This window comes from Artibeus jamaicensis, unplaced genomic scaffold (assembly GCF_021234435.1).
Source record: "Artibeus jamaicensis isolate MK-2021 breed Jamaican fruit bat unplaced genomic scaffold, CSHL_Jam_final contig_354, whole genome shotgun sequence".
Lineage (NCBI taxonomy): Eukaryota > Metazoa > Chordata > Mammalia > Chiroptera > Phyllostomidae > Artibeus > Artibeus jamaicensis.
The window spans coordinates 2,158,365-2,176,336 of NW_026521803.1; the positions used below are offsets into that span (position 1 = coordinate 2,158,365).

General features: G+C 39.4%; 1 protein-coding gene across 16 annotated transcripts in view; it reads left to right on the forward strand.

Annotated features, from left to right (window-relative positions):
- The window catches only part of EPB41L3 (erythrocyte membrane protein band 4.1 like 3), a 149,622-nt gene extending 131,713 nt beyond the window's left edge, over positions 1-17,909 (forward strand). For 3 of the 16 annotated variants that reach the window (XM_037125831.2, XM_037125832.2, XM_037125830.2), the window contains 12 exons: positions 2,257-2,292; positions 2,981-3,172; positions 9,203-9,277; positions 9,635-9,733; positions 10,737-11,456; positions 11,974-12,096; positions 12,748-13,131; positions 13,890-14,021; positions 14,432-14,530; positions 15,128-15,208; positions 15,482-15,597; positions 16,783-17,909. In XM_037125831.2, the coding sequence (XP_036981726.2) occupies positions 2,257-2,292; positions 2,981-3,172; positions 9,203-9,277; positions 9,635-9,733; positions 10,737-11,456; positions 11,974-12,096; positions 12,748-13,131; positions 13,890-14,021; positions 14,432-14,530; positions 15,128-15,208; positions 15,482-15,592 (2,052 nt within the window). In that variant the 3' untranslated portion in view covers positions 15,593-15,597; positions 16,783-17,909. The remainder of the gene's footprint in view (positions 1-2,256; positions 2,293-2,980; positions 3,173-9,202; positions 9,278-9,634; positions 9,734-10,736; positions 11,457-11,973; positions 12,097-12,747; positions 13,132-13,889; positions 14,022-14,431; positions 14,531-15,127; positions 15,209-15,481; positions 15,598-16,782) is intronic. The other 13 variants (XM_037125835.2, XM_037125838.2, XM_037125840.2 and 10 more) reach the window with 9 other exon arrangements.
- The last annotated feature ends 63 nt before the right edge of the window (positions 17,910-17,972 follow it).

Consider the following 17,972-nt stretch of genomic DNA (forward strand, 5'->3'; position numbering starts at 1 on the left):
GCATTTCAGAATTTTGCAAGTTAGCCTTAGAGTGGAGGGAACTTCCACCTTTGAGAGTATGAGTTCAATATATTTTATTGCCTGGACCACTAGTGCTCAAACTCTAGCCTGAGTCAGAGTCCTCCGCTGGATGCCAGCCTCAGGCTTCTCATTCTGAAGGTCTCGGGTGGAATGAAGACTTTGCATTTCTAACAAGGTTTCAGACGATAGGGATTTTGTCTGTTTTAGTTAGGATCGCATTTTGAGGACCATTTCACGAAACTGATAGTACTTACTTTTAATACATCCCCCTATCCAAACGAGAGCCTGTTTATGTACCATAGCCACGATGAGTGAGAGGAGCACTGTCGTTAATTCATGTAGCATATGGACTGGATACAGATATGTATTTTAATGCTAAATGGTCAAATTACCCTTGTTAAAATAAATACTTCTTTTAACTCATTTTTGTACACTGGATGGAGCACATCACTCAAAATAGATGGATTATCTAAGGAAGAGAAAATTAACAAATAATTTTTAGTCCTTTATTGAAAAAGTGGAACAGTGATAGAGTATACCATTATGTATCCTTTATTAAGGATACAATAAATATGTGTACGTGTGTGGCTTACATTGCTTTTCAGATCTTCTCTACCAGTTATTAATTAAAATTTCTATGAAGCCAGTATTTATCTGTAGTAATGGAAGTCAAGATGTTCGTTTCCTAAAGTGCTAGCAGTTTATTTTTTACATCATTCAGTATTAAATACCTAGTTGGATATTTAGGAAGAACTAAAAATATTGTAAGTAACACCTGTGTCATTTTATTGAAACTACCTTCAGGAAAACATTTCAAAATGAAGTTTTATTAAGTGTCTTTCTTTGGCAGTGCCAGAGTTCAGTTTAAAGCTTGGAAATCATAAGTTTTTAAGTTAAAAACAATTCTGTAAAACTATTTTTCTATTAAGTAATCATGTAAATTTATTAAAAGTTAATTTTCTATGATGAAAGATAACAGTACATTTTGACTGTATAAGAATTATTAGTTGATATAGCTACATATTGACATATTTAATCAATTTCATTGTAATTCTAGGTGCTTTAAATGAAAAGTAATAATACTTTAAGTTTATATAGCAATTTCACCTGAAGCATAGAAGCAAATACATGTATCATGGGTAGATTGTGAAGTGTGAAAATAAATGAAGAACTGTGAACCCGCCACACACTTAAGGATTAGCATATCACCGGCACTCTGTTAGGGTTACCTGGGCGTTGTCTAACACTTTCTAAACACGTTTCCTTGTCTTCCAGGAACCAGCGCATTAGTAGTGCAGGGTGGGCGTGCGGGCTAGGCTGTCCCGTCCCTGCTGGCAGATCCGAGACTCAGATAGACTGATTTGCCTACAGCCCCTCGCTCAGGCTTTGCCCTCTTCTCGCCTGGGCCTCCTCTGCAGCACAGGGCCAGGAAGCCCAGGCCTGTGTGTGCATGTGGTCTGGCCTAGTTACCTAGTAGTTTTTGTATTCAAGATACCAGTCCAAGGATTAGACATATCTTTGAAATTAGGGGGGGTGGGGAGATAACAAAGTTGCATTTAGGTAAATTTTTGTATTTCTCAAAAACTGAAAAATTGCCTTGCCTGCATTTGAAAGATAATATTGATGGTAGTTTATACTTTCGTAAAAATTTTCTTCCTCTATATCTTTCTTCTGCCCTCCCAAATTGGTTTTTAAGTAAATGTGTTCAAGAAGTGACAGGTTCCAAGAAATGTTTAAATGGGACAACCTCTGTCTTAACTTTTTTGAGCCTTAGTTCTCTGGCCTACAATTGGGAATAATAACACCTACCTCAGGATTGTTATGAGGATTCATACACTTACAAGACAGCTCTCATTATTGGGAAATCATAGCCATTCTTACAAATTTCACTCTTAGTGGAACTCCCCACACTTCCTGAACCATTTCTGATGTTCACTAAGGACAGCCCACCAAGCCCATGCTGTCACCTCCCAAGCACATTGTACACTCATCACACCTGGAAGTCCCTAAGTTAAAGTGGCAAAGACCCACTGAGCAAGGAATCTTTCACTCCTCTCTTATTAAGCTTCGTAGTTTGTGTGAGAGAATGTTGTGCTGCAGGTGGAAGGGAGAGATAGCATTCATAAGCAGGAACACGCTGGAGGTCTCTTTTAGCAAGTTTATAGACTGTAGTGCTTCAGTCTGGGTCACACGCATGGTAAGACTTTATCTCCCACTCTTTCTTGATGCTGGCAGTCGGACCAGGAGGAAGATGCAGAGCTCAAGGCACAGGTAGAAAATTAAAAATAAAGCAGTAGCAAAAACCAGTGTGTGATAAGCCATTGTTTGTCTATGTCGTTCAAGTCTTCCAGCATGCTCCATAGCCAGTTACCATGTTTGTTGGTTCACTGTGGAGGATGGCATTTATTTCCATGACTACCATGTCCCTTACCTTTCCCTTTCTTCTCCACTTTTTCAGAATAGTCTGATTAAGCGAATAAAGGGTGAAAATGTGTATGTCAAACATAGTAATCTTATGTTAGAGGTTGGTATTGGTATATACCAGTGCATGTTCGTGTGTGTGGATTTCTCGTGGTGTACCTGTGAGCTCATACCATGCTGCATGAACTGTGTGGTCTCCCTCACCTGTGAATAAGTGGGATGACCTCTCACCTTCCTCTGCTTTCCTTCCTCTCTCTTTTTCTCTGTATTTATTTATTCTGATTCTCTCTGGTTATATGTGAATTACCATTTTACAGTTTACCTTTCAAAACTTGATTTTTATGCTTGCGTGAACTAGATTTTTTTCCCTCTCTTTTCCCTGGAAATATATTTTCACCAGAGTGTTTGTGGTAGTGTCATGAGCTGTAATCAAAACTTTTGTTTTAACTACTAATGAGATTGATATTACTTTTTTAAAAAGAGAGGGTGAGCAAAAAGGAAAATGTTGACTGTTGGATTCTTTATGTTCTGAATATAGGAGCTAGATAAAACTCAAGATGACCTGATGAAACATCAAACCAATATTAGTGAGCTGAAAAGAACCTTTTTAGAAACCTCCACAGACACTGCCATCACAAATGAGTGGGAAAAGAGGCTTTCTACCTCCCCGGTGCGACTAGCCGCCAGGCAGGAGGACGCGCCCATGATCGAACCCCTTGTACCTGAAGAGGTCGGTATGCAGGCTCTTGGTTGCAATTGTCTTCTGTTCACTAGACTTGTACTTCTTTACAGGGTCTGCACGTGGGGAAAGGCTTTGGCAAGCTTCTGAGAATCTCACCATTTGTGTGTAACCTGAGCTGACATTTGCAAAGAGAAGCTGAAAAGTAAAATGATTAGGTGACTAAGGAGCGAGTCAGTTACATCAGATGGTGCTTAGCATGAACAGGGAGTCACCGGCAATTCTAGTGGATGTTGGTTTATTCTAACTGCTAAAACCAGATTTCTCAGCTGGGAGAAATTGAGGTACTATCTTAATGAACTGATACTTTTTCTGAATATGCTGTTTCTGCTGCACTAAGAAGTGCTGTGAAAACTCATGAATGCTTCTCATCCATTGCAAGATGAGGTGTATGGAAGTCGTCTAATGTTTAAGTAAATGGTGACCTGAAGATGATAGAATTTCAGGACATACTTTACTCAAGGAATATTACTCCAGTGTTTTACTGGTATGATCAGTATTTTATTTGATTTTTATTTATAACTGATTTTTTGGTACTTACACCTGGTATTTTAACCAACTTATAGCCAGTTTTTACTTGATTTTTAATAAGAAAAGCAAGGCCAGAACATCTTTTTAAGTGAGACTGTCCCATATGGGAAAGCTCTCTTTCAATTGCAACCAGAGCATAGGGAGGACTCAGCTGGTGTTAGCGACGTAGGCCCCGGTTGTGTGGGACCCGCAGGAGGCAGTGGTGCTAATCCGTCAGCTGTCAGACATCACCTTGCTTTATCTTTCTTTCAGAAGAAGTCGTTTTTAAAACTGCATCTCTCTAGCATCATTACTGACTAACTGCTTATCAAGATTCTGTCGTTGTTAGATATTTGTCCAGGAGGCTGAAACAGGACAAAATAAAATTAAAACTTGGACCTTTATGGGAGAAAAATTATTTAAACAGCAGTCTACTTGCAATGTGTAGGTCCTTGCAATGAAAAGAATGTAATTCCACTCATTTTGGTAATTTTTAAAACTTCCTTTGAGAGCAATTTATCAAAAGTGACCACAGTCACTGTCTTCATGACAATCCCAACCCTAGCTAAAAAGCGATGAGGTATATCTATTTGAATTACTTTGAAAAAGGCCCTTTTATGCAGAGGAAATGAAAGGTACTGTTATTCAAAGTATTTCTCTACCATTAAACACTGATTTCATTCAGAATTACTTGAGTTTCAAGAGACAAAAACTTGACATCCCAATTGATTGAAATGTTGGTGGTCCCTGCATTAGTAAGAATACCACTTGTTAATTTCTGTGCCATGTGTGAAGTTGGGCTTACCATATGTCTTTATTACTGTTGGAAATAAGGAAGATCATTTTGGGTCTGAGGATGGGTGACACTGGATTAAGTTACAAAAATAAAAAATAGCCACCAGAACTGAAACCAACCAAATAAGCCATTGACTCTTCACAATCTTGTTAACGAGGCACATAGTAGGTGGTAGCCACCTGAATGACGTTTAGGTGGACACTTGGAGAACTCTGTTCATGGTTGTTGCTAATAAACAAAGGACGTTAAAAGGCTAAGCCACTAGACTAGTAAAATTTTTTTACTTAAATCCTCTGAATCTTAGACAATGACATCGATGAATCCAAAAAACATTAATAACTTAATGAAATGGTGATACTTTGAACCTGAAAAACTTTCCCTGGATTTAATGCCTCTTCTGTGTTAGTGGAGAGAAACTGAGCCCAAAGGGGTTTTTTTTTTGTTTTTGTTTTTTTTAGTGATTAAAGGTTGGAAACATATTCTCTGCAGAAGAGTCTGGCCCTTTGGTTAATTAGAATGGAGAAGAGCAAAGGCTGACTTAACTGCTTTCAAGTGTCTTCTGAGTTGTTCAGCAGAGGATATATAGCCCATTGCTCACAACCACCAGTGCACAAAGAGGGAACTGTAGAAAGACTTCGCTCAGTGTAAAGAACTTAAAAGCAAGGCTGATTAACCCTGGTTATCACAGGCACTCTAAAAGAGCAGCCCTAAGGAGTTTAAGTCTCAGAGGAAGACAGGTACTTCCGGGCTTGGGTCTGAGCTCTGCCTGTTGGCCTTGGCCTTAGGGCTGAGCAGAGTGGCCTAGGGGCTCCCTTCTACCCTTGTCCAGCACCTTGATGACATCCAAGTTTATACTCCATTTGAGGGCCCTGGAGATAGCCCTGAGAACAACCCACAAAGTTTGCATGCTCTAAATTCTTGCCACTTTCTGTGTTAAAACCATGACTTTTAAAATTTGTTTTATGAAAAGCTCAAAAGAAAATTTTACCCTCTCGGCTAGCTACATAAAAAGCATATTCATTTATAAACACATAACCAAAATATTTTCATTTCAGAAGGGAGGTGTTTTTCTAAGTAAATTACTAATTTGATATCATCCTCTTATTTAATATATCTCTTTCAATTAAGTAAACAGTATTGACCAGTTCAAAAAAAGTCCAGTTATTCCTAAAAGGAAATATTTAATTTTAAAAAGTGACATCCCAAATAAAGCAATACTGTTTGTGACAGAGGTCAAAGAAGCTGGTTCAGTGACCCCAAGCTTAGTTGGACTTTTTTGTTAATATTGGTGATAAAATGTTGTGGGGGAAAAAATCTATAGCTGACTTTTAATATGACCATTTTTTTTACCTATGGGGTTTGACTCCTAAGTAAATCTACTTCTATAAAATACTATCAATTTATGATTAAAAGAAAATTAAGAGTTAGAAATATAAATAATGAGCTAGTCATGGTGACAGTACTCTCAGAATATTATGTATGTTTACTATAAAATGAGAAGTTTATTGCCAATAGTTTCAAGTTTCAAATATTTGAGTTATTAGCAGCAAATAGCAAGGATATGCCCCAAAGCAGCAGATAATATTAAGTCCTCATTAACTTTGGAAAATTGGCAAACCCACTTACAGGCTCCACAAAACATAAAAAAGGTCAATGTGTGGTGTGGGAAGAGTTCCAGGTAGGTCTTCCGTACGCAGATACTCCCTACGACAGCCTTCTGTGATGCACCCAGGCCTGCTCCGCATTAGAGGTGCCAGGTGTGTCCAATCTTTTGGCGTCTCTGGGCCACACTGGAAGATGAGGGCCACACGTTAGGTAGACATTCACTATTGAAAACTGATGAGCAAAAAAGAAGTTTTAAATAAATTTATGATTTTGTATTGGTCCACATTTATAGCCGTCCTGGGCCACGTGCAGTCCGTAGGCCCCAGGTGTGACACCCCTGGTTGTTGTCACTTGAATATTAAAATTTCCCAAATCTCAACCAATTTGCACTTACAAAATGCCAGTATTGTCCTCTTTTTAAATGTGGCTGGTTTTATAGGTATGTAAGCTTAGTACAGTCATTCCTCCCCATTCATGATTCCATATTTGCAGATTTGCTTACCCACTAAAATTTACTGTAGCCCCGAGATCAGTATTAACAATGCTTTCATGGTCATTTGTAGACAGGCTCAGAGTGGAGAAAACTGAGTGGCTCAGTGGACATAGTCCCGGCTGAAGTTAAAAGGCAGTGTTCTGCTTTCTTGTTTCAGTTCTCATACTGTATACAAACGTCCTTACCATGGCCTATTTAGTGGCACATTTTGCTCTTTTGTGTTGTTACTGGTGATTTTGCTATTTAAAATGGCCCCCAACACAGTACTGAAGCGCTGTCTAATGTTGTAAGCTCAAGAGGTCCACAGTGTGCTCCATGAGAGATTCAGTGTGTTAGATAAACTTCATTTGGTAATAAGTTTATAGTGTTGTTGACTGTAGTTCAGTGCCAGTGGATCAATAGTATATATTAAATATGAAGGTCTTTAAACAGAAACACATATAAAACAAAGTTATGTATCAATATGACCAGAAGTTCACAGGAACCTAACCCTGTATTTTCCTAATGGGGCACGTTTCATGAGTCACTAATTCATTGTTTGTAGTGACTTTATAGAATGTAACTACCATGAATAACTAGAATTGATTCTGTTTGTGCATTTGTCTATTTTCTAGTCCAGTTCTACTTTTGCTATGCAGGTCTTAGATGGACCTCAGATTGAACAACAAAACCCATTCACCAGGGATCATCTGTTTGTAAATAGGATGGATTATCTTCATCCTTGGAATCTGACTTCTGTGATTTTTCTATCTGGGCCTTGGGGTGCAGCATGAGGTGCATAATAAAATTATCCATGGATGTTTTTTAAATACTGATGTGCACCTAGAGCAACACACCTCTGTGACTTTTGCATGCCAGTGTTCCTTGTTCCCCAATTTTGATACAGCAATGAACTTTTAAGTAACCGAACAAAATTGTTGGAATATACATCCGACTGTATTCTAACCTGTTATATAAGTAAATATTTCTATTACCAACTTTATCAGGACTTCTTGTCTGTTAGCTGGACTAACTAGTTGACCATACATAGTATTAAACTTTTAAGTCCCCTTTGTTACCCTTTTCCGTTATTGGACATGCGCAGTTCTGTAAGCAGATAATGCAGAGAATTTTAGTTATAGACACAGACCTTTTTGAAATTAGTTGATGTCAGATAACAGGATACGCTGAAAACCAATGTTTTTCTGCTGGGTTTTTTTGGAGCTTTCATCTTAGGAAAAATATTTAATTCAGTGATTATAATTGGAGGCCTAGCAGTAGTATTCTGAAAAGTTCCTATGTTTTTTACCTTTCTTTACCGTTTCTTATTCCTGTTTGAAAGACTGATTGAAAGTAAAGCAAAAATTCACATGTAAGAATTCCACATGGGCCCTGGCTGGTGTAACTCAGTGGATTGAGTGCAGGCCTGCGAACCAGACAATCGTGGTTCGATTCCCAGTCAGGGCACATACCGGGGTTGCAGGCCAGTTCCCTGCAGGCCAGTTCCCAGCAGCGGACGCATGAAAAGCAAACATACATTGATGTTTCTCTCCCTCTCTCCTTCCCTTCCCCTCTAAAGATAAATAAATTTAAAAAAATTCCACATGGTACCTTTTGTCTCTTCCAGAACCTTTTTCCAAAATGGGGCAGGGCGAGGCAGGGATTTTTTTTTCTCTTTCAAAAACGTTTTATTTGTTACTCATTAACTAGCTCTATAAAATTTTATTGTTTACAACAATAAAATTTATTTTAAAAGCTCTCTTTTAGAAACTGAACTTTCTGTTAATTTTTTAATTCCCTTTCCAAAATATCCTTTCTGTCATTACTCTGTGCAGTTGTGTGCTGTACACAGGGATAGGGTCAGTAGCTGGTGCATTGCCACTGAAATGATGCCTTTTTAACACTAAAGAATGGCATACAAAGCAGGTAACAGAAAACTACTTCTAACATGACATGCGTCAACATTTCTCTCTTAATTTTATATGATAAAGATAAGCATGATTTGAAAAGCTTAATGTTTCACCAAAATATTTTTAAATGGACTTTTACTTAAAAGTCTTCACCATGCCATAAAAGTTCAAATAAAGCTATTACTCTGAATAGATTTTTTTAATTTGTGGAACAATACAGAAGTCAATCTAGATATAACTGAGTTTATGCAAATCAATAGCTAATGCAGTGAGCATGTGTATTTCTTTACTCTTCCTTTATGGGGACTGCTATCAAGTCAAGTATTTGTCAAAAACTGAAGTGTACTCCTACCTTAATTTTTTTATCTTAACATTTTCTTTTAATACCCACTTCTATGATGTTGCAAGTGCCTGGGACATAGACATTGTCCGCATGCCAAGTACTCTCTGTGTTGGTTTTGCATGTTCTGTGTTTGTAGAAATGAAAAATGTGTGAGTCAGACGAACACCAGAGTTTCAGAAAGTTATCTGTTACTTTTGGGAAATAACTATTAAACTTTGAGATGGTTTCAGACCATTTTTCAAATTAATGAGCAATAATTTGCATCTTCGGAAAAAAATGAATGACTATGATATGTATAGTACAATAAAAGAACTCTCTTCCTAACTTGCCTTTTTGGAAACTGTCTACTTCCTCTTCTTCAACCCAACCCCCTTTATTCAAACAGACCAAAGAAGAAAGAGAGATTTCTGAAAAAGTTATATTTTTGCAGCAAGGAAGCTCTCCATTCCTTGAGTCTCAGGTAAAAAACAAACATAAAGGGATTTTCCAAAAGGGAATTGCTCTTCATATTGCAGTGCCATTAAAATGTCTTTAGAGAATTTTTTGTTTGTTTTTTTTTTAATTTACCTTGCTGTAAACTAAGGTGGGTATATCATTTTTGCTTAGATTCTGGGGAGGGAAAACGGAATTTTTTTTACCATTATATTAATCAGTTAGCCATCCTTTCTTTATGGCTTTTGCTTCTAGGTGGTTATGTCTGTGTGTGGTCATTTCTAATAGTATTGAACTTCTTACCGTTTGTTTTACTCATAGTATAATACTAATTTAGATGACTTTGATTATGAAAGCTCTGAACTCTTATTGCTTTTCCCACTAGCCAAGTGTGATAAAGAAAATGTGGGAAGGAGATTCCGCAGGCTCTGTGGTTACCTCTCATCAAATCGTTTTCCAGAAAACTGTCCCATCGACCATAGAGGTTATTTTTCAATTCATTTCAATTCTTCCAGCACCAACCTGTAGATGAATCTGCAGTCCTTTTTCTTAAGGCACATGTGTTTCTAGATTCAAGTTTTCAGACAGTGATCAATGTGAAAGCAGAAAACATTCTAGTTTGAAATGTAAACCAGGGTGCTCATCTACTCCTGGTCTGATTTCTCTTCCCTCTGTAATCTGGTAGGCTAGTTGGTTGCCTGGTCACATCCTGTTAGGCTTCCGAAGTACAAAAATTTCTTAACCTTTATGTCCTCTGCCTTACTGGAACTAACACCAAGGAGAGTGGCAAGGAAAGTACTGAGATGAAGAACTTCAGTTGTAAATAAGATCAGAACACTGTACAGACCGCTATAGCCTGTTAAGACTCTCCACCAATGTCCCAACAGTGCCAAAAATTTCATTATAATTCCTTGAACACAGGCACACTCAGTATTTATTGGATAATAAGTGTTGTAATGGATTTGCTCTCCTAAATAAGGGAGTATAACTTATAAACATGAAGTGGTATTCACAGAAATTTGTGGAATGCTGGCAAGTTCCTGTGAGAACAACAGATACGAAGTACACTGTTATGTTTCATGTGGAAAACCGCTTTCTGTGTCCACAGAGGTAAAGCTAAATAACTTGTAAAACCATATCAGTTATGTTATCTAATCTTAAAATATAGAACCATCAGATATTTAACATGCAATCAAAATTTACCTTCAGAGTATGTTTCCATTTACCTTCACAATTTACCTTCAGAGTATGTTTCCATTTAAAGAAATCTGAAGTCGCAGCTCTGCATGCAGACTATATTCCTAATCGAAGGTTAGAGTTTATCAATTTCAGGTGAGAAGAGATTGTAGCCATAACTATTAGATGATAACACCAACCCTGTGCAGTCACGCAAGTGTAGCTCTCACCCTGATTTTCTGAAAGGATTCTTATTTTAGAAATGAGATACCATCAGAATTTCTAATTTAGCTTTTGTATTTCAAATATAGGGCACAGAGGATTGGGTTATTGTAGACAGAATACCTACTGAGGTAGTTGATGGTGATGCGAGAAAGATTGTGACTTACAAGGTGGTGACCATGAGCAGTAGAACTGGTGACATACCTGCTGACGTGTTGCGATCTAGTACCATTGAAATGCAGAGCTTCGATGACTTGGCCCGAGAAATGCAATTGAACGAAGAAAGCAAACAGAAAGTATACACTCTAGGAAAGTCCTATGATACTGTGTCCGGAAAAATCGTTACGATGACTGGAAAAACTAAGGAGGGGGAGAAGGGAGTGCAGCCATCCACTCTGGAAGCGCTTCAGAAAATGGAGTCAGTGAAGCTCATCCCTGTCATGACAGAGTATGAGGTCCTGGAAGCCATTGCTGATGAGAAATCCAAGAGAGGACCTGAGGTCCATACTCCAAAGCGGAAATTATCGGAATCCCTGGCTCCCATCAAGGAAGCTGAGTCTCGCCGGCAGAGTCCTGAAGAAGAAGACCTCAAGAAAGCTCAGATGCTGGGAAGGGACACGGCTCTGCACGTGAACCTGGAGAGTGTGCAGTGGAGCAAAACTGAACACGCCCCAGAGGGCGAGGCCCTGAAAGTGGGGCTCTTTGGACCCAGAAGGAAGAGTCTGTCCGAGTGGAGGTACTCCCAGGAACCGGCCTTCACCGTGGCTACTGCTCATTACCTTACCGAGTCCACAGCGTCGCAAGTCGTGGTAACCAGTGCCTTTCATTTGGGCCACCGTGTCAGATTCCAGCATGACGTTTCTGAGGCAGCGCCCTTCCACCCTGAACCTTTCCGTTTCTCTTGCTGTTTGTTTGGCTTTATGTTCGGAGCCGCCAACCCAAGCTTTTTACTTTTGTTCATGGTTAAGTCAATACCGCAGTCCAGCGAGCATTAAAACACTTTACGTTTTATTTCCAGCCCCCCGTTCCCGAGGTGTGATAGTGCTGCTGTGGCTTGCAATGAAGGGAAAAATGATCCTGCTTAAACCGGCACTGCCCTAATCCTAATAACTCTCTCTGCTTTACCAAACAAGAGCTCACGGTCACCTCAATTTGCTATTTTATTTCCCATCCTTTTCTGTTTCCGAAGTCTGTACGGTAGATTCCTTCATCCCTCCTCCCTTTCTCCTCCGCCTCCAGTTTTGTCTGTAATCAGCTGTGAATGTGTTGCGTGCCTGTGTATGTACGTGTCTCTGTGCCTGACTGTCCATTTCTTTGTTCACTCAGAGTAAGCAGTCTTCTGGTGAAAAGCTCATGGATGGCTCTGAAATCTTCAGTTTATTAGAATCTGCGAGAAAACCAACAGAATTCATAGGAGGGGTTACCTCTTCTTCTCAAAGCTGGGTTCAGGTGGCCTTTTGCTTCTACCCTTGGTGTTCCTGACTCTATTTGCTTCATTTTATTTCTCTGTGCCTTTTGTTGTGCGCGCACGCGTGTGTGTGTGTGTGTGTGTGTGTGTGTGTCTCATCCAAGTGGGCTTTGCCTCAAGCACCTCAAAAGTGCTGTCAGTTCTTCTTCTTTGTGCCTGCTTGGCATATATGCATTCAGTTTGATTATAAGAACATACTTCAGATACCCAAAAGGCAATGGTGTTGAGAAATTATAATAACATTTAAATTTTTAAAGCATTTTATGTCACCTATCAGGTCCAAGAAAGCAGCCAAAACCAATATGAATGTGCTACAATGGCTTCTGTTTGTTTTCTGTGTTGCTTATTTTTTCAAATTGTATTTTGTACTGCATTTTGTTTCTTCTGCTGACATGCTGAAGTAACAGCACAGACACAAATGTGCGTGTCAGGGCAGAGAGCATGCATCAAAGGCTGCGGTTGGGGAATGAAAGCTAATTTTTATTTTCTGTAAGTGTTTCTGGTTATAATCACTTGACACTGGCTTTAGGCATCCTGGTGAGTGGCATCTTTTGTTTTGGGGGTCTTTTGTTTGTTCTTTGACCTTCGGTTTATAGAAAGTCACGTTCACACCATAGTCTTTTCCCATGCAGAAAACAGAAACCCGGACGGGGTCCAGCGAAACAGAGACGGAAGCAACCCAGCACCCCCAGCCACTGAGCACTGAGAAGGCTGCGCAGGAAACCGTGTTGGTGGAGGAGAGACATGTGATGAATGTGCATGCAAGTGGGGATGCTTCTTACGCAGCTGGAGATGACGCGGATGCCTCAGCGCAGGCAGCATCTGCGGATGCCTCCAGCGTCAGAGGGAAGGAGGGCTCTGCTCTGACAGAGGGGGCTAAAGAGGAAAAAACGGAGATGGCTGATAAAGCTGTACTGGAACAGGAAGAAATGGCCACTCCTTCCCATGAGCTAAAGGAGGAGCAGAGTGTAGCAGTCCACATTTCTGAAACTTTGGAACAAAAACCTCACTTTGAGGTAACTAGTAGTTAATGTTACTTTTAGCACTAAAGTAAACTGATTTGAGTTCTTGAGATTTAGTTAAGCATCAAGATGGAGCTAAGTTTAATTTTATACCTTTTTCAGGTACATTTTGTTTTCTTATTTTCATCTTGCATGGCAAGTGTGGGTCTCATGCAAACATATAATGAGTCTTAATAATATATACTTCCAAGAATGGTTTCTGTTCTCATTGTAGTTACTATAATTGATGATGAATCTGAGTAATACATGTCCAGCTAGAATATTAAAACATTTGATAAATTTGTTTCTGATCAATGTAATCTTGAAGGACCAAAAACCACACTTGTCCAGGTGCCAACTACCAGAACTTTATTCTTTATCCCTTTTTCTTGTAGTTCTTGAGGTACTGGGGGCAGGGAGATTATTACTTACTTATTCCTTTCTAAGATGTTAACATTTTTTAAAGGCTAATTTATGATTTTTTAATTTATTTATGACATCAAGGAGGGGGGATGTAAAAATAGTTTATTTCCCTCAAAATGTTTTCCTTTTTCTGGAACATTCCCTATAAATAGGTGTGATGGGATTCTGGGAGTCTGCTGGACATGGATCTGTTGTGTGCTTCCCTCCCCAGCTTAGACCTGACATCATGGAATATATAAACACTTATGTCATGCTAACCTGTGCTTACACACATCCGCCAAGTGGGGAGGGGAAAAGTAAACTGTTGGTACAAACTAATGGCCACTCTTCCCCACTTCCTGTTGGTGCAGTCATCCACTGTGAAGACAGAGACCATCAGCTTTGGCAGTGTTTCACCAGGTGGAGTAAAGCTAGAAGTTTCAACCAAGGAATTGCCAGTTGTTCACACAGAAACCAAAACCATAACATACGAGTCATCACAGGTAAGACGGTCTGCAGGGACCGGAGCCCTGGCACCTTGTTTCATCCCTTTAATGGCTCCAGGTGTTTAAGTGTAATAACCTGATTTTTAGTTTGTGAGACTCAACGGACCCAGCAGCCAGACTGTCTTTATAGAGTGATGCAATGATTACAATTTTGTTCCTTATTGTGGAGTAGCAGGTAGCTTAAATCTGCCACTGCTCTCTTTCTAAAGTCCCATTTATTAATAATAGTTAACTCTGGCTGTGTCTGGTTCAGCCATCACCCAGAGTGGCAGCCGCCAGGCGTTAATTGCGGCACACAGTGATGGTAGGAGACAAGTAAATCATCAAAGGCCCGAGACTAACATGGCAAACATCTGAAGCAGAAATGTAAATATGAGAGTGTGCTGTGTATTTCTTTGCTTGCTTAGGTTGATCCTAGTGCTGATTTGGAGCCAGGTGTGCTAATGAGTGCACAGACGATCACATCTGAAACCACCAGTACCACGACCACCACCCACATCACCAAAGTAAGTGCAGCGGGAATTGATCAAAATAAAACCTTCGCTCGGGACTTCTTCCAGGTTGGGCTGCATAAGCAAATAGATGATCAGGATGCCAGGAGAGCTGCATTGGACCTTTCACAACTACTACAGTATAGTCCATTTTCCTTGTGGCTAGTGTCTGTTTAGGAACATACATTCCGATAACCTTTGCTTACTTAACACTCTTGTTTGGCACAGGGTGGGTGTTTCCAGAAACCTGGCTAGCCAAGTCCAAAGGATTTGATAGAATCCAAATTCTATCCTCATTTTTGAAATTAACAATTTAAAATAGCTGACACAGAATTCTATTTCAGTTTTTAATGGTATTGTAATAACTATGTATGATGTCACATGGGTACTAGACTTACTGGCGTCATAACTTCATGAGTTATATAAATATCTAATCACTGTGTTGTACAACCGATACTAACAGATCATTGTATGTCAACTGTAATTGAAAAATTAGGGGAAAAAAGAATGATGTTACCTAAAACTGTGTTAGCATTTTCTGCCATTTCCTCCATCAAACAGTGATTGCTCCTTTGAGTGGGCACATTCAGAACACTTGTCCCTGCCTTTCAGACTGTGAAAGGAGGCATTTCGGAGACTAGAATTGAGAAACGAATAGTCATCACGGGCGACGCGGACATCGACCATGACCAGGTAGTGTGTATGAGATGGTAAATACCTTGTCAGAGAGACGGAGAGACACTTGTTGGCCCTACTCTTCCCAGTGCTACCCTTATGGTCTGCCATGCAATCTAAACATTTTCTGAAGCAGCTTTCCAATATACAATGTGGGATTCCTTTGGCAGTCATTGTAGCTCATTTGTAAATTGTCTATATAGATCTAGCTCTTAAGTCTCCACCTTGCCGCTGATCGTGCATGTTCCTCCTCCTTTTTGTCTTTGCCCTTCTGTGATTTCCTGGGGATAGGCGCTGGCTCAGGCAATTAAAGAGGCCAAAGAGCAGCACCCTGACATGTCAGTGACCAAAGTAGTGGTTCATAAAGAGACAGAGATCACACCGGAAGATGGAGAGGATTGACCCAGGTAAGAGGTGACGCTGATTCTCTTGGCTTGGCCTCAGCTGGCATGTGGCATGGGGCACTTTCCTCTCATCCTTCACCTGACTCCTCCCTTTTCTTTTTTCTCTCACTGGCATTTGTGGGGCTGGTTACCAAAAGGATGGAGAATTGCTTGGTGGGTGCTGGTCTGTGTCAGATTTGAAGGCTGTATCCTGTGGATCTTTTGCATTTACTGCCAGTTAGAGGATAAAGGAAAAGCAGAGCCTTTGCTTGCATGGTCTCCCTGGTGTCCCCTGTTAATCCACACCCTTCATCCTTTTCATTAACCAACTTTGCAAGGCCAACTTTGATTTTACTTGCCATGTGACCTGATCAGAACTAAGGCATTTACGTTTTGAAAGGTGCAATTTGTGGGTTCCAAATGCTATTGAAATAAAATACGCTCCTTTCTCCTGTTGATAGCAACATTATCCCATTATAAGCTTTTTCTTCAACTGTCTTTGGTTATAGTCTGTTAATGCTTCTGTTTTGCTTTGTTTTTAAATTTGAAACCTGAGCACTCTCTTTCATTTTGGATGTCTTATATTTTCTGTATTCTTTGGGTTGATTTTTTCCCGTAGTGTCAGTGTTGTGTCTCAGGAGGAGGAAAAATGCAGTACTGTGGTCCCGCTCTCCCCCAGGAAGCGCATGCCCTTCCAGCTGCTGCTTCGCCAGCATCACAGACAGCATCCTCTGTGTGTGCATAGACTCGTCATGCATACTAACCTGCCATGCAAGGCTCCGGGTGGCCTTCAGCATCCCTAGAGGGCTTTGAATGCTGAATGCAACTGATGAGCTGCTTGCACACTTGGCTATGTGTTTAAAGTTTCTTAAACGTTTTACTTGTCTACATGAGAGAAGTTAGTCCTCTAACACTGGCTTAAGAAACATAGATTGACAAGAGACCCCCTCTTAAAGAAAAACATAAAAGTCACTCAGATTAAAATTAATAATGTAATTTGAAGATAGAAAGCAAAAAAAATGATCTCCAGTGAGCTTCAGCCACTTGAGTGATGCTGTAGTGATTCAAGACAAAGCCTATCAGTGACTTACACTGGTGCTTTACAGCATCTTGTCAAAAACCATATTGAATAACCTGCAAGATACTTTCCTTGTGACCTTTATCTCAGATGTTTTCGAATGAGTAACTGATCAAATCTCTTTTCTGCAGGAATAACTTAGCCTGCACAGGAATCCAGTCATGCAAACCATTAGGAAAACCAGAGCCTATATGGAGTTCCCTCTTCTAACCCAACTGACTTGTGTCTGCCTGTGGAAATGTTCAGTCCAGAAGAACAGACCTTGACCATTAATAAAAACAGGGGCAGAGAGGTCTTCCCATAATAAAGCAATCTGAATCAGCATCACTAACCTGATATTGCATGAAGCAACGGTAAAATTACAAAAGAGCAGCATTTTTAATTTTCACAAAGTGTCTAAGTTTTCTGCTATACCTGCACGTTCATAACCAACAATATAAACCGTGATTTCATGTAACACATAAACAATCCATGCCTTTTATAGTTTATTATTATTAAAGTCTAAACAGAATTTCAATTTCTTAAGTGACAGATCTTTTGTTTACAGATAAATGAAGATTGCCCCAAAATGCTAGAAGCTGTCTAGGTTCAGTGTGTCAGGTTTATCCCAGATTAGATGTGCCAATAACCGAGTTTATTCAGTAAACACTTGAATCATGTATTTGTTTTATCTGGTTTTATTACTCTTAACCCATAAACAGTGGTGACTCTCTGATCCTCTGGAAATATTTAATGCTTACAATCCTGCTTTGTGTATCTAATTTAATTCATTATAAGGTAGCACTGATTTTAGCATATTAATGTGATTTCTTCCTTGTTGTCCATTTTGGTCCGTGTTCAATCTGGAAAGCTTCCCAAAGTTCCCTATCAAGTCCTAAATATGTAAATTGTGATTATTTTGGGAAGAAAATATGTATTTTTGTTAGTTTACAATATTACAAAATTTCACTATAGAAAAACCTGTTGTGTTCCTGTTGGGTTTTTTTTTCTTTCTCTGTTGCTTTTTTCTTATATTTTTACATTGATTTTTCTTCTTTTACTTGAAAAAGTGTTTTATTTCCAAATATGGTCCATATTTACAACCTAGTTCAGAGCCAAGCCTTAAACTGTACAGAATTTCCACTGTAATTAAACTATTTAGTGTTTAGTTATAAATAGCCTTCAAAAAGATATATTCTCCATTACACTGTCTGCTGCATCACACAGCCCATGGTGAATGTATGTTTCTGCACAGCGAAATAAAAATGATTAAATGCGTTCTCTGCGTGCTAATTTCAGTGTTGTCTGTGTTTAGCCCAGAGCAAGCATTGGCGTGGCATCA